Source organism: Cyprinus carpio, chromosome B23, assembly GCF_018340385.1.
Source record: "Cyprinus carpio isolate SPL01 chromosome B23, ASM1834038v1, whole genome shotgun sequence".
Taxonomy (NCBI): domain Eukaryota; kingdom Metazoa; phylum Chordata; class Actinopteri; order Cypriniformes; family Cyprinidae; genus Cyprinus; species Cyprinus carpio.
In genome coordinates this window covers 8917183-8932895 of record NC_056619.1, presented here as the reverse complement: position 1 = coordinate 8932895, position 15713 = coordinate 8917183, and the positions used below count along the sequence as shown (strand labels likewise).

At 36.9% G+C, this 15713-nt stretch overlaps 1 protein-coding gene across 7 annotated transcripts in view; it reads left to right on the top strand.

Annotated features, from left to right (window-relative positions):
• Positions 1 to 15472, top strand: part of LOC109048242 (neural cell adhesion molecule L1-like protein) — a 53911-nt gene extending 38439 nt beyond the window's left edge. For 3 of the 7 annotated variants that reach the window (XM_042750354.1, XM_042750351.1, XM_042750355.1), the window contains exons 19-30: positions 18 to 240; positions 1955 to 2070; positions 2299 to 2503; positions 2810 to 2932; positions 3827 to 4000; positions 4510 to 4575; positions 4808 to 4846; positions 6149 to 6256; positions 6695 to 6853; positions 8914 to 9039; positions 9886 to 9958; positions 12687 to 15470. In XM_042750354.1, the coding sequence (XP_042606288.1) occupies positions 18 to 240; positions 1955 to 2070; positions 2299 to 2503; positions 2810 to 2932; positions 3827 to 4000; positions 4510 to 4575; positions 4808 to 4846; positions 6149 to 6256; positions 6695 to 6853; positions 8914 to 9039; positions 9886 to 9958; positions 12687 to 12888 (1614 nt within the window). In that variant the 3' untranslated portion in view covers positions 12889 to 15470. Of the gene's footprint in view, positions 1 to 17; positions 241 to 1954; positions 2071 to 2298; positions 2504 to 2809; positions 2933 to 3826; positions 4001 to 4509; positions 4576 to 4807; positions 4847 to 5763; positions 5833 to 6148; positions 6257 to 6694; positions 6854 to 8913; positions 9040 to 9885; positions 9959 to 12686 lie in introns of all 7 variants that reach the window. The other 4 variants (XM_042750357.1, XM_042750352.1, XM_042750353.1 and 1 more) reach the window with 4 other exon arrangements.
• The last annotated feature ends 241 nt before the right edge of the window (positions 15473 to 15713 follow it).

Here is a 15713-nt window from a genome sequence, read left to right as displayed (position 1 = left end):
TTCCCTTTAATCACCAGCCGCTCTTGCCTGTGGAGCACAACGGACCCAGTCTGGAATACAAACTGAGCTACAGGCTCCTGGGTGTCGAGGACAGTTGGAAAGAACAGATGGTGAAGAGACACTCATTTGTGGTGCGAGACACCCCAACATTCGTCCCCTATGAGGTCAAGATCCAGGCTTTCAACCGTCACGGGTGGGCACCAGAGCCCAGAGTAGTGACTGGTTATTCCGGAGAAGACTGTGAGTCAAACAGCATGTTAATGCATTCATCTCACAATCGTGTGACACTGCCGCGATTAGCAAAAAAAAATAAACACTTAAGATTAGAAGATTAGTTGGGAGAGTGGATTAATCCACTCTCTACCAGAATCAGCCATTTCTGCTGAGCTTTTACATTGTGCTTTTAGGGATCAGACACATTCTTTGCCAAGCACTTATGTGATTATTTTGTTTTATTCCATTTTCATATTTTTCACATTTCATGCCCTTGTCTCTAGTCTACATTTGGCATTGTCTTGAGGATGATGCAACAGGTTGGGCTGCTTTTGTCCCTGCTATTTCTGCATCACTGTAGATACACAGAAGCATGGTTGCTTTAGCTGTAGGTAGATCTTGACAGTTTTCATGCAGTTGTTGCAAAGAGCAGGGATGCAAACTTGACACTTTTCAGTGATAATTGCTGTTTTGCATCCAAAATATTCTCAGAAACAATGTGCAAAAATTGTACCTTTAGGGGTATAACAGTTTGTCACTGGGGCAGTACCCACAAAGGGACAGCTTGGTACCCTCTTTACCCCTAAAGGGTGCATATTACCCACTAAAGGAGCACCTTCTTTACCCCTAAAGGGTGCATATTACCCACTAAAGGAGCACCTTCTTTACCCCTAAAGGGTGCATATTACCCACTAAAGGAGCACCTTCTTTACCCCTAAAGGGAGCATACAGCATACAACATACAACCCTTTATGGGTAAAGAAGGTGCAAAAGTGTCCCTTTGAGGGTACTGACCCAGTATCAAGCAGTTGTATTCCTAAAGGGAAAATTTTTTGCACTTTTTCATCCATCCAGTGTAGGTCCTTTGTGTGATTCATGTAAATCTGACAAGTTTTTTGAAATTGGGATAAAAATGAGAAACACTACTTTTGAGTTGCCCCACATCTATGCAAGTGAGTGAGTGTATCGGTTATAACATGTATTTTAAAATGCAACACGTTACCATATTCCTAAATTTGTAATTAAAATTGTTTATAAATCTGTTTATAAATCAACAAAAAGTTCTCTCTGCGGTTTCTGTCAAAACAAAAGCTCTTTGTGTTATTGTTTAAAAGCAAATAAATTAAGTCTTACATAAATTATTACTGTAATTTAGTATTACAACAACAATAATAATAATAATAAATACTATTTTTGTAATTTTTCAATACAGTAGTAATACATTTATTTATTGTTTTAATTTTATTATTATTAATAATAATTTAATAAGATTTATTATTATTATTATTATTATTATTATTATTATTATTATTATTATTATTATTATGGTATAGTAATATTAAATGGCTTAAATAAACACAAGACAACTTAAGTAAAAGAGAGTCTAGGTTGAGTTTTTTACTATATCCTATAACCACTATATCCCAATATATCTGTAAATCCACATTATAAAAGCTAAAGGGGGTTGCACCTTTGTCACTTTTTATGCCCAATGAGTTTGCATCCCTGAAAGAGCCTTCCCCATGTACCCACATGTCCCTGTGGATAGCGTCATGTTAGCATGTGCACTTTTCCTGGAAACAGTCAGTGTTTCATTAAATTAGACTCCATTTCTTTTCTCGGTAGCTCTAGATGCTTGAGGAAATGGTTGTGTATGTGTGTATTTGTGTATTTGTGAGCTGTTACCCTCTTGAATCAGTTGGGAGAGCTTAGCCTTAAACAAATCTGTTGCCCTTTCCAGTGCCCTTGGCTGCTCCTGAAGACGTATCTGTGGAGGTGTTGAACTGTACGATGCTGAGGGTCAGCTGGTCACCGGTGCCCCAATCCACCTTGAGGGGCCATCTTGGTGGATACACTGTGAGTTCCCAACCCCTCCAGTTCAAAGGTCCTGTGGTTCTGGACAAAAGCAAATGGGTCATTCAGCAACAAACAAGCTGTTTGTACCATTTAATAAACTCCACTGTGTGTTTCCTTATTGCCTTTTTTTTCTCTCTGCCTCTATTTTCACTTTTGGTTTCTTTTCCATAAATATATATATCTCCTCATCAACACCCTCTTTCTCTTTCTTCCATCTCTTGCTCCCAGGTGCACTGGTGGCAAACTCAAAGTCTGTTGACCTCTAAGAGAATTCCCTCAGAGAGACAGTCTCTCACCATCTCTGGAAACAGGAGTCACACCATGGTGCCGGGACTGAAGCCATTCTCTGAATATAGCCTGACTGTCAACGTCTTTAACCGGAGAGGGAATGGGCCCAGCAGCAGTCCCATCTCTTTCACAACTCCACAGGGAGGCAAGAATGCTTTGACAGTAGAAACGTTTCGAAATTCAGCGGTTTGGGCATTTGCTAAGTTCTTGTGTAGATTCAGTTGAATTTTACAGTTTGTTGTTCACCCAAATGTACTGCTGAACATAGACTAATTTAGACAGAAGGTGTGAAAAGAATGACATTGACTTAATTGAAATACAATGCGATGCTATTTCAGCAGTTGAACTAAGGTTACTCTAGGTGGTTATTAAATTAAGACTCTTGCACGCCAAACAGTTTTTCCTAATTTAAGGTACATACTGACCAGTAGCGCTTGACATCTTCTCACAGTTCCCGAGCAACCTCCCATCCTGAGAGCCACAAACTTTCAGAAAGACTCCATCACGCTGGTGTGGGCCCCTCCGCATGAAACCAATGGCTTTCTCACGGGATACTTGCTGCAATATCAGACAGGTATGACTTTCATAGATATATCTCATGTTACATCATCTATCTCAGTGAATTTTATATAATCAGTGTTTAACTGTACTATATTTCGCTGTATATACTTCAAGTTTGGGGTCAATAACATTATGTTTTGTTTTTATAGATGTTTTTATGTTTTTTGAAGAGTTTTATGTTCACCAAGGTCGCATATATATATTACAAAAATACAGTAAAAAATTATTGCAATATTGTGCAATAATACTTCAAAAAAATCCTGTGATGGCAAAGCTGAATTTTCAGCATTATTACTCCAGTCTTCAGTGTAACACGATCTTTCAGAAATCATTCTAATACTCTGATTTGTTGATTTCTAACTATAATTAAAGCTTAAAGAAAGTGGAAACGTACTACAGTGTCTTTATTTAGATTTCCATGATGAGCATAAAGTTTAAAGAACATTGTTTCAAGCATGACAATGTTTTCTTGAATCTCCAATTAACAGCTTTTTTTTTTTTTTTTGATAAGGATAGGGAGTACGTAAGTTTTTGTTTTTACTAAATATGATAGTTAATCCATAATTTTTAATTACGTAAAGTAAGGAGAACCCCATGACAGATCTAGACAAGTGGTGCTGGGGAGGAGGAAGGCTAAAGAAAATTATCACCGTGCTGGACGGTAATATATAAGGTTGCGTATACAGAAAATAGAGATCGACTGGCAGATTTTGCAAGTCAGCTACTCAGAAGAATTTCTTGACTGAACTGTGCATTTATTTGAAATAGAAATCATTCTGTCATTTTTGATTAACTTAATGCATCCTTGCTGGATAAAAATATCACTTTCTTTAAAAACTTCTTACTGACCCCACACTTTTGAATGTTTTAAATCTTTTAAAACTCAATTTTCTTGTTTTTCTTGTAGGTAATGAGACTCTGGGTGAGCTGAAATCTGTGAACATCAGTGCACCAGATACAACACAGTGGGTCTTGCGTGATCTGCAGGAGGACAACTGGTATAAGTTCTACCTGAGTGCATGCACACAGGTGGGCTGCGGGTCAGCCATCAGTGAGGAAGGAGGCACCGTCTCTGAGGCGTGTAAGTGTGCCTGGCAGCAACCATAAGCAGAGTCCCAAGAGCTATAATGGATCTGGTATCAGAATCTAAATTGAAGTGCCCATGCTGAGACACAAACATCTGATACAAGCAAAGTTAGTTGTGTTCTAATTAGCACAGCCGCAAGGTGTTCGAAAGTGATTAAGCAGCAGTTATGGAACTCTAAGTTGCTGTTGGCAAGATCTTGTTGCATAAAGGAGAATGATTAGATTATTGCTAAAATGCAAAACTCACAGTGATGTGACAAACAAAAGGGTGTAATGACCAATACTTTGACCAATCAATGAGGTGCCTTAGTAAAAACAATTGCCTACTGATGTGTTTTTACTTACTGGATAACTGATTTTGCATCATCGTTACAGTTTTTCTCTAGGCCACAATTTTGTTACGAATTGCCTATTTCTTTCAGTTATGCTCATATTCTCATACTCCATGGGTTTGTTTAAACGGATCTGTCTTCTTATCAACCAACTCTGTTTCCCATGAACTAGTTGCAATGCCCGAACATTCATTTCCTGAAGTTTCTACAGTCTCAGCTGAAACTTCAACAGAGAACTGTATGTATCACATAATGTAGTATATAGCATTTTGCAGCTTACATAGTTGTAGTTTCTATTTCAAAAATGTAACATTTTGAAGCATTTCGAATGCCATCTGCCATTTTCAGTCAGATAAATGCAATTTAAAGCTAATTTATCAGTAAAATATGTCAACGTATGGACATAAAACCTGAAGTGATTTATCTTATTATTATATTTGTTTTATATGCATCTCTATTGTCTTTTTAAGATGATCTGTCAACATCTGAGGTGACATCTTTTGAGCTGAGTATGTACCAGCAGATTTGTAGCTATTTCTGTAAAACGAAAAACGAATTAGTATATTAACTCCTACATTACTGTCTAAAATAACTCCAGATGAAGTTATTAGTTACATAAACTCATAACGGCATGGGAAAACATGTAGGTCTTAACATTAGTCAGATTAGTAATAATGTCAGTAGTTGTAGCATTAATTTTAGTCACACAAATAGCATCAGTTATCGTTGTTGAAATTCAAAAGGCCCAGCATAACTCTATATTCAGTGAAGGAGATAATTATGTACCTTCTGCAAAATGAGCATAGTCTTCCATCAAAAATCCACATAGTGGCAGCTGGTTCAAGTTTACTTAAGCTTGATTGCTGTTGGCGTTTGCTTTTGTCTTTTAAGAGCTCCTCTGTGAGGCAGTAGTACTGTCCCTGAACCCCTGCTAAAGACAGCAAATACAAGCTGTCTTTATCAGGGTTGACAAAACCAGTCTTGCTGCTGACAGGAACACATCACTCAACGGTGTTCATTTTGTAAAGACCAGCTGTATACTCATAGTACAAATGCAAAAAAACATTTAGTAACTGTCAAGCCTTGACAGTACTTTTCCCTTGTTAGGCCCATTTTTTTTTTTTTTTTTGCTGTCCCGCCAATGATTAGCTGCATTTTAGTATTTGCATTTAGCATTGTTTTTTCCTCTGCTGTCCTTGACCCTATTAGAAACATGGGTCATTTTTGAGTCCCACTGGTTGATATAAACTGACATAAATTATTTAAATAGTTCCTATTTATGTTGTTTTGACACTATAAATAAGGATTTCATGATATGCAAAAGCTTCTTTTTCTGGACAGTCTGGATAGGGACATTAAAATTGTCCACTGCTGCAGTCAATTCTACAGGGAAATGAATGTGGCCTGAACTCTCTCTCTCTTGCAGGGCAACCTTTCTCTTTCACCTCATCTAATACAGACACTCCTTCTGTCAATACCACCTTTCATACCTTAGGTATTCATCCATTCATCTACCTAAATAATAATTTTCATAACTCCATACTTAAGTGAAATGGACATTTAGAGTCAACATGAAAACTTGCCTTATGATTTTGTCTAAAATAAATATCCTCTTTCACTCTGAAATGTTACAGAAGAGCTATTTCATGTTGACTTTAACAATGTTTTCATTCAGATTTCTATATCACTGTGTTATTTCTGTAACACATTCTTGTGGTTACGGGTGGACTTGTATTCTTTTGCGGGAACTAACCTTTGAGAGTCTTTCCTGTCTTTTGTTCTATATCTTCTTCTCTATGTATTTCTCTCAGTTGTGCTCAACATATCCACCTTTGTAACTGACACCTATGCAAGAATCAGCTGGAGAACCAGAGGAGAACATTCTGATTCACAACTCTATGTTGCCATAATGAATCACAGTAAGGATCTTACTCTTTGACCTGATCTGTCAGGATCCAATGTTTGTAGCATTGTGTAAATTGTAGACATATTTGTAGCATAGTTTGAGGGCTGCAACTAAAAACTATTTGAACTATTTTAAATTGATTAATCTGATGATTTCTTACATTAATTGGCTTTTCAACATTTTAATCAATGTGCAAATTTAAATATGCATAATATACTGTATATATTGTATGCAAACATGTAAATATAAAGGTTACAAAAATCCAGACCAACTGATAATGAAATTCATTCACTGCTATTCTCATTGTGGATCTTTATTTGCAGCCCTTTCATCAATCTTACTCTGTCAACTTTTCTAACCTTTCAAAGTGTGGCTTTTCACTATCATAGATATCACCTCTTTCTGCTGGGTTGTGGGCTAACACTATCTGGTTATGCGGTTATTCCTTCAGGTGATGGTATCTGGCAGCTTTCAGAGGCTTTAAATACATCTAAAGGTTTCCATCTCGTTGAAGGGCTCAGCCCAGGAACTGTGTACACAGTCCGGCTGCAGGCTTCACACAGGGTTGATGTCCCTAGCATTTTTGAAGAGGTTTTCAAGACCAGGAAAGGTGAGAAGTTAGAGAATTTAGCCTGTAGAACAGCATTAGAGGTATCACTAACATAGTATAGTATGTGATAGTCTTTCTGTGGGTTCATTAGCACTAGGGGTATATAAAAAAGGTCTCCCATTCCATTGAGCAAGCAGTTTTGTTAATATCATACTTAACAATTATAGGTTTATAGAATGTGCTGTTAAAAATAAAGCTGTGAAATAAAGGAGGAAAAACAGCAGAGGTGGTTGCCAGAATTTTTCCTCAAAAAATAGTTGCAACAGTACATCATGGTAACAAAAACTGTATATTTTAATAACTGATATAATGTTAACGGTGTAGTTCACTGGAGATGAAAATTCTGTCATTAACTACTCACCCTCATGTCGTTCCAAACCCGTAAGACCTTTTTTCATCTTCAGAACACAAATTAAGATATTTTTGATAAAATCCGAGAGCTTTCTGACCCTGCAGAGACAGCAATGCAACTGACATGTTCAAGGCCCAGCAAGATAGTAAGGACATCACTGAAATAATCCATGTGACATCAGTTTCAACTCAAATTTAATTAAATTTAAGCTGTGTTTTTATGAGACACGGGTCACCCCGCAGAGTGGTAGCGGCTGTGGGACACAGTTGCATGGCCACAGACCGCTCCACTGAGGAAATGCCCATGTACCCCAAAGCGGCCCCACCATCGAGGGTGGTGAGGGAGGAGGAGCTGCATGATTTGTTTCTGGCAGTAAAAGGTGCCTTCCTCAATCTCATGAGCTCCTCATGCAACTTCCGGGAAGAATGGCACCGGAGCCCCACTGACGAACCACTCATCCAGCCTCGAAGGACCAGGATGGGATGGAGGATTCAACATGAACCCGACATTCTCTGCAGCCTTGGAAAGCATAGCCATCATCTCTGGGTGTGACTCGTGCAATGCCACTCTCCCCGAAAGGGGCAACGCAGCCTAGTCATCATCCCGGAGGGAGAGCCCTCCGATGCAGTAATCGACATCTGGTCATCAGAGGGAGCACAAAAAGATACGGGTGGAACACTCTGTCCTGCAGCGATCGTGACCGTCTTGAGGCGCCAGGTAACGACCACATCCAGAAACGCACGGGTAATAAGACATCTTCAAAAAGAAGTGATCACCCCTGTTGCTCTTTTTTTGGAAGCACTATCCTGGTGTGGCTGTCTGCACGCAGGATGATTCCCTTGAGACCATGACCACCGCTGCTGTCTGATGTAACGCCCACACTCGCTTTCTGCAATCACTCGAAGAGAAGAGCAGTAGTGATGTACCACCGCTCAGCTTTGAAGTGAAAAGATGAATGAATGTAGTGCACCTGCTGCCTCGTAAACCTGCCCTGCGGGGTGTGGCAGCCAGATGCGAAATTCCGCATGCCAATGTCCATTGGCTTATTTAGTTACACTCAAAGTGGATTGGTCTCTCTGATGAAATCCCAATTCGTCGGTCACTGATGTGACATCGAGAGTGACCGACTGAAAGGGAACAGCTTGTTACCTGCAACTTATCTAATATCAGACAGACAGACAGACCTTTGGACGGCCAACAACTACATGGCAACGATGCCTACTCTGTATTTGACAGAAACTTGGCCCATCTATTCAGTGTGAGGTAACAGAGGAAGCAGGGTAGATAAAGTTATTCATAAACACCAGAAGAGCTAATGATAAGGCCAATGAATTATGTATGACTGCTAGATGTAGCACCTACTGCTCTGCATATGCTTCTGATGGACAAGTGACTGAAATTTATTTGCAACTGGGTTCCTGATCATTTCATTTTGTCAGCATATCCACAGCCTCAGAAGAGCAATTTATGCCAGAGAATGGGTGGAAAATGTGTTCAATTTATCAAATGTTCAGAAGTGAACTATTTTGGCTATAAAGAGTAAACTTCAAGTAATTAAAAATGTTTATGATCCATTTAAATAGTCTTTGTGCTGTAATTGTTCTTATTTGACAGACCAGAACAGAATTTGGCACAGGAACCGTATTTAAAAACGTCATTTGAAATTTGTTGTTCTAACCCAAAAACAAACTCTCTCTTGTCCTTGCAGTGCCTAGTAAACAACTCACGGCATCCCAGGAGTGGTTTGTGGTGATGATGTGCACGGTGGCATTACTAACGCTGCTTGTCCTTATCGGCTGTTTTGTGCTCAAGAACAAAGGCGGCAAGTACGCAGGTAAGACACAAACAGCTTCAGAGGTCACACAGACCGCTTTTCAAGCTCTCAGTTATCTGTAGTCAAAGCATTTACACCTTAGCTTGGTGCTTTTGTTAGCTTTGTGTTGTGAGGCTCTGTCACACCGACCCATAGACTTATTACTAGCAGTGTCAGATGGATAACCTGAGATCAGTGAGCTTTATTGGCCTGTCCTCACCTGCTCCTACTGGTCTCCCTTTGTTCTTCATGTATATTCAATGTACAGTATATTTAACCAATATGAAATGCTTTTAATGGATTTAAGAACAAATTATGTCCTGACTGGATTATTGCAACAGACACTTGCATGAATTAAAATGCATAAGAGCCCTTATGGAGCTTATGGAAAAAAGCCTATGGCATTTCTAGACCATTTTGAACACTTTGTTCTTACATCACTGTGGCTGTTAGCTATGCTTTACATATAGGTTATTAACGACTTACCAAGCTGAAAAGAATTAATGTTTTATCCAGTATGGCCATGTCTTTACATTCAAGTTTAGCACACATTAGTTTATCTAAAAGGCAGTCAGTGTCCTTGATGTGCTTCCACAAAGCAAAATAGAAAACATTCTCCCAAATTTGGAGAATATGATGTATTGAATGTTTGCTCAGCAATTGCAAAACAAGTGGATAACATATTATCTCTTATGAATAACAATAATGTTATTTTTGAAATGATATTAAGACAAGATATTTCAAAAGCAACTGAGAAAATGGTACACAATGCACTCTCTTTGAATGTTGTAATTTCACTGCAGTCAAATCTCCCAGATTAGTATAATATTTTATGATAAATATTATCTTTACATTTTTTCTTTGCAGTGAAGGAAAAGGAGGAAACTCCCGCTGATCCCGAAGCTTACGCCATGGGGGAAGAATCGCCTTGCGAGTACAGGTCAGAGAGCCACACTAGTTCTGTTCTAGATAGCGACACAAGTTCTTCATATCACTGAGTTCCTGAAAAAATCATTTCTTAATGCCTTTATCTCCTGCAAATAAACCCTACATGTATGCCATTTACTTGGGGAGCCACATGGAAAGCATTGCTCTGCAAGCTTGAACTGACTCTGTGTTCACTAGCCAGCACACAGGTAGTAAACAGCAGCTTTGTTTAGCACAAAAGTCAGATTTTTAGTGTAGCGGTGTATGTTGATAGTTGTTATATTGTGTTTAGCCAGTAGTACAAATTTAAAAGAGTTCCTCAGTCATAGAGTTACCTGAAAATATCTGGCAATTTTCAAAAGTAAACCTTTAAGATGGTTTTCCAGGTATGGAAATGTTATGGAAGTAAATACAAAAGTCGAGACAAATTAATGAAACTTTCTAGTGAATATGTAAATATGTTTTTCTTCATGGACTAGATAAATGTAAATACTGCATATGCAAAATTTTGCTCTTTGAGAGTTTTTAAGTCAGAATCTGTTGATTTGCTAATTGCTATTATTTTAAACGATTACTATCTGACATACAAATTGAAATCCGTTGATATATTAAAAAAAAATTGAGCCAGTATTTTTTAGGAAGAAATAAATACTTTGATTTAGCAAGGACACATTAAATTGACCAAAAGTTATAAGACTTGCTTTATTAGAAAACAATAATAATAATCTGTTTCAAATAAATGTTGTTCTTTTGATCTTTTATTCATCAAATAACCCTGGAAAAAAAAACAGTTTCCACAAAAATATTAACTGCACAGCAGTTTTCAACACTGATAATAATAAAAATAATAAATGTTTCTTGAGTATCAAATCAGCATATTAGAATGATTTCTGAAGTATCACATGACACTGAAGACAGACATAAATTACATTTTAAAAGATATAACAACAGAAAACAGTTATTTGGAATTGTAATAGTTTTTTCACAATATTACTGTTTTTAACTGTATTTTCAATTAAATAAGCCTTGGTGAGCATAAGAGACTTCTTTCTTATATTTGTAGTTAATGTTGAAAAACAACAACCAGTCACGGCCCTGAAACTGTTAAGACCAGGTGCGAAGTGACAAGTAGCACATTAAAAATCTGTGTGGAAAACAGACCAGGGGCGAGCAAAAGGGGGCTGTGCGCAGTTAACTTGTATTTTTGCAGATGGACTAGCTTGAATCCATAAATGTGTTTCCATCTCATTACATTTAGACACAGAGATGCCCGTTTTATTCCTCCTTCAGGAAAGAAATGCAGCTTCAGCAGAGGCTCTGAGTCTGATCTGTACGCTACCCTTGTTTGGGGAGTTACAGCTCCAGACACACTCAAACATCTGCTAACTGAAGAAACCAGATAGGGAAGTGTGTCCCGTACCAGCTGTGGAGTATGACGGTAGCCTCAGAGGCTTTCAGAACTGCTTTACTCTGGCTTACACAAGGAGGCTACTGATTTATTACACTTTTGGGAATAGAAGTGCGGGTTTATCGTGTTACACCATTGGTGATATTCATTTGATGCACTGAAATATGATATAGTACATTGAATTCTAGGATCCTAAGATATTAGAGATATTACAGGATGACTGATAAAGGATTTTGCAAATACTGATAACTAAACTGAGATAAGAAATTGAGATTAGTCTGAACACACACATATACACAAATGAAAATAAAATTAAAAGGTAATTTATTTCTGTGATGGTAAAGCTGAATTTTCAGTATCATTATTCCAGTCTTCAGAAATCATTCTGATATGCTGATTTGGTGCTTAGTTATTAATAAAGGTTTTTATTATTATTAATGTTGCTGAATACAAGTATTGGTTTCAAAAATAAATAAATAAATATTGATTACCCTAAACTTTTGAATAGTACTGTAACTGTATCATGGTTTTCACAAAAATATAAAGCAGTTTTCAACATTAATAAGAAGAAAATTTTCATGAGCAGCGAATCAGCATATTATGAGCATATTGTTTTACTTATTTTAAATTGTAGTTATTTTAAATTATAGTAATATTTCACAATATTACTATTTTTGCTGTAATTCTTGATCAAATAAATGCTGGTTCTGCTAAAATTATTTTTGTTTTAATCTGCACCAATTAATCAGCAAAAGCATCTTATTTCTACACATTGTTAACTCTAAATATTTTGGAGAGATGATGCAATACATTCCCTACTGTGAATTGTTCTCCTGTGGTCAGCAGGACTATTATTTCCAAAATTAAAAGAGGACAAATGTCAGTTTATCCTAATAAATGTTCTGTCTGGATTTATTTTATCGCTGTCTGAGATGTGACCGGGAGCTTACGAGGTGACCCCCTGTCTCCTTACAGACATCTGCTTGCTGGCAGTGTGCCTGCTCTCAAATTGGCAGCTAATTTTGGTTTGTACCATCATTCCTTAGGGACTAAAGTAACCTGACAGGCTGTTTGTCTACAGGCACACAAAGCTTCTCTTAAGTCGGTTCTCTCATTGGCTGGCATGACCGGCACTCTGCAATTTTCTCCCTCTATCTAGTTTTGAGAATTGCCATCAGGCCTTGAAGTCTTTGCTATTAGTAATTAGCAAAAAGCAGTGATTGCATCCTTCCCTTGCACCCTTCTTCACCCGCTCTGTCTGCCAGCCTCAACTAGTATCATCATCCTAGTCGCTCTGAGCTGAATTTGACTCATTTTTCTTGCTGTTTGACAGTGACAATGACGAGAAGCCGCTGAAGAGCAGCCATCAATTGTTCACAGACATCAAAGCGGATGATAGCAGTGAGGACAGCTCTGTGATGTCAGAGGACGACGACTGCGAGTTCAACGAAGACGGGTCATTCATCGGCGAGTACTCGGGGTATAAGCGTAGGGTGTCCACAGAGGTGAACGGACATGCCCCGGTGACTTCGTAATGCTGGTTCAACCTGAGGAACATTGAAACTATTTTACAGGGAGAACGAGAAGTTTGTTTGTAAGATGTGCCATGAATGTGCCTATGTTTTGCTTTTGTGTGAATGGCCACTTCTTTACAGTATTCATTTGAAGGGTGATGACAGGTTATAGTTTCGGCAACATGAATATTATGCCATCATTTACTCATCGTACTGTTTCAAACTGATACGACTGACTTTTTAAGACATTTAGTAGAATGTTCATGGTGCTCTTTTCTTACAGTAAAAATAAATGGTTACCAAGGACTGCAAAGCCCTAAAAAAGGACAAAAATATGTGTATACCCTTGTGAAAGAGAAGTACACTTTAGCATACTTTAAAAAAGAACTTACTATGGAAATAATATACTGTATATACTTTAAAAGAATACTTAAGTGCAAACTAACTGTAATGGACACATATGTTCTTTGCAATGAAATAAAATGTGTTTTAGTTTAAATTTATATTAAATCTATTTAAATTTAAGAGGGTTTCTTGACCCACTTAAGTAGTACATCTTTATATGTAATTTCAGAATTCTGTTTTCTTTGAAATATGGTTAAAGTGTACTGTTGAAAATACTGACAAGCATTTATGGTAAACTAAAATATACTTTAGCATCATTTCTTTTGAAACTTGTTTGTCATGTATATCAATATATTTGTAATTACACATTTGTAATGATAAAGTTGCAATTAAAACATATTAACTTTAAATGTAATTTTAAAGAAAATCAAATATTTTAAAATGTACTTTTACAATTACAATTAAGCACATTTCTTTTTCACAAGGGTATACAAAGTCTTCCATACAATATGAAATTTAAGTCATTGCTCACTGATTATCTGCTGCAACTCTCAAATCTCACTTCATATTTGTGTATCAAGTTTTATATCAATGATGGAAGAAAAAATAAGTCATACAGTTTTACTTGACAGTGAGTAAATGAAGACAGAATATACATTGTTGGATAAGCAAATCATTTTAACATAATTTTTGGTTTTATGAAACATTATTTATAATAATCAGGTTTGTGCACCTTAGAATTAATGCGGATTGCACGGTTGTGGTTAGATTAGGTAACGTTTTCACTATTCCTGCTGAAGAAGAAATAAATAATTCATAGCCTGTCACAAAACTGATATCTTGACAGCACAATTTTCGGTTACATGTTCTCTTGTGTGGGCAATCACGTAACCTCTCTGCACGCCTCTCAGCAAGATACTGACACAATGAAACAAAACAATTATGTTCTGACTCTTCAATATATCTAAAAAAAAAACATATTTCTGTTTAACCACATATTTGATTATAACTGACATTGGCACTGCCATGGGAAAGAAATCGGCGAGAAAGGTCAACACTAAATGGTTAGATCCCATAATTTTCTACTTGCACTAATATGCAAAAATATGTTCTAGTGCAAGCTACCACCATAAGGGGGATTATGTTATCAATAATGTACTAAGATTGCCTTAGCTTCTTTAAACTATGAGACTCGAGTATGATCAAGTCCTTCAATATACTTTTGGTGTCTTCAGCAAATCTTTTACATTTTGTAATTCTGTTTTGCCTCCAAAATCCATGTTCCTAATAATGTATTATGTCCGGGCCGCAATCCAATGTAATGTCAATCCAGCTTGATATCCTGCTAACATATTTATTATTACTGAGAGCGAGAACCCTTCTGCTGATATATGACATGCAATTTTTTTTGTAAGTTCTTTTTTCTATTTTTAGAAATATTTAGTTGAGAGATCCACTGTAGAGACTGTTTTATTTTTAAAATGCTTTTCTGTCCTTGCCCTGTATATATATATATATATCTGTAGATAATATTTTTTGTAAGTTTTTCTTTTTGCATTTCATTCTGCCTGAAAAATTGCTTATGCTAAAGACTCAGGAGGTTTTGTTACAGAACATTCTGTGCAAAATGTTCGTCCTTGTATCTTCAGACCTGAAAAAATGTTTACTCCCACATTTGCTATGTTTTGCTATATTTGTCATGCACAATACAATGAAATGTTGACTATTACAACACATTTTGCTACAATGAACCTAAAAGATTTCAGTGTTCACCACAGAAACACACAGGGCAATAAAAATGACTTTTAAATAAGTTATCGAAACATTTTTCAGTTTATAGAAACATTTTGGCTCTATATAGTAGAGATTTTTTTTCATTATTAGCATTTAGCAGTTTGTGATACCAGCACAACTTGGAAGTATGCATCAGAAATCCAGGTAAACTGCTTCCAGTAAAGGAGTTGTGGATAAAGATTTTTCCTTAGTAATAAGCTGACACACGTTCTTAAGGAGAGTGCCTTATGACCTTTGACCTTGTACCTTGCATCTCCACAATGCAGCGGCACACCAATTAAAAGACACACAGTGGTTTTGAGGGCACAACCTCTACAATTAGAGCCAGTGTTAAAGCACATCCTGATGGGCCTGAACACGTCTCACTTGACTGGGAAGAACCAAAACATGTATAAGAGAGTCAGCAGATCAGGATCACTACATACAAAACACACTGGCCAAGACTCAGTGAAGTAGACAGCAAATTAGCTTGATGGTTGTTTGGCCATTCAATATGCTTTTGCATACTTTTGTATACATATTGGTATACTTTTGTAATAGTGTATTGATCAGAAATCTTCAAAAGAGGGTGAACAAAAAAATTAAAATGCATATAAAACAAAACTAATCATTTCAACTAAAGCTATAAGCTATTGCATATCTAACATAAAAATATATCAAGTACAATTATTAAACGGCTCTGTGGAATACTTGATTCTGATTGGTCA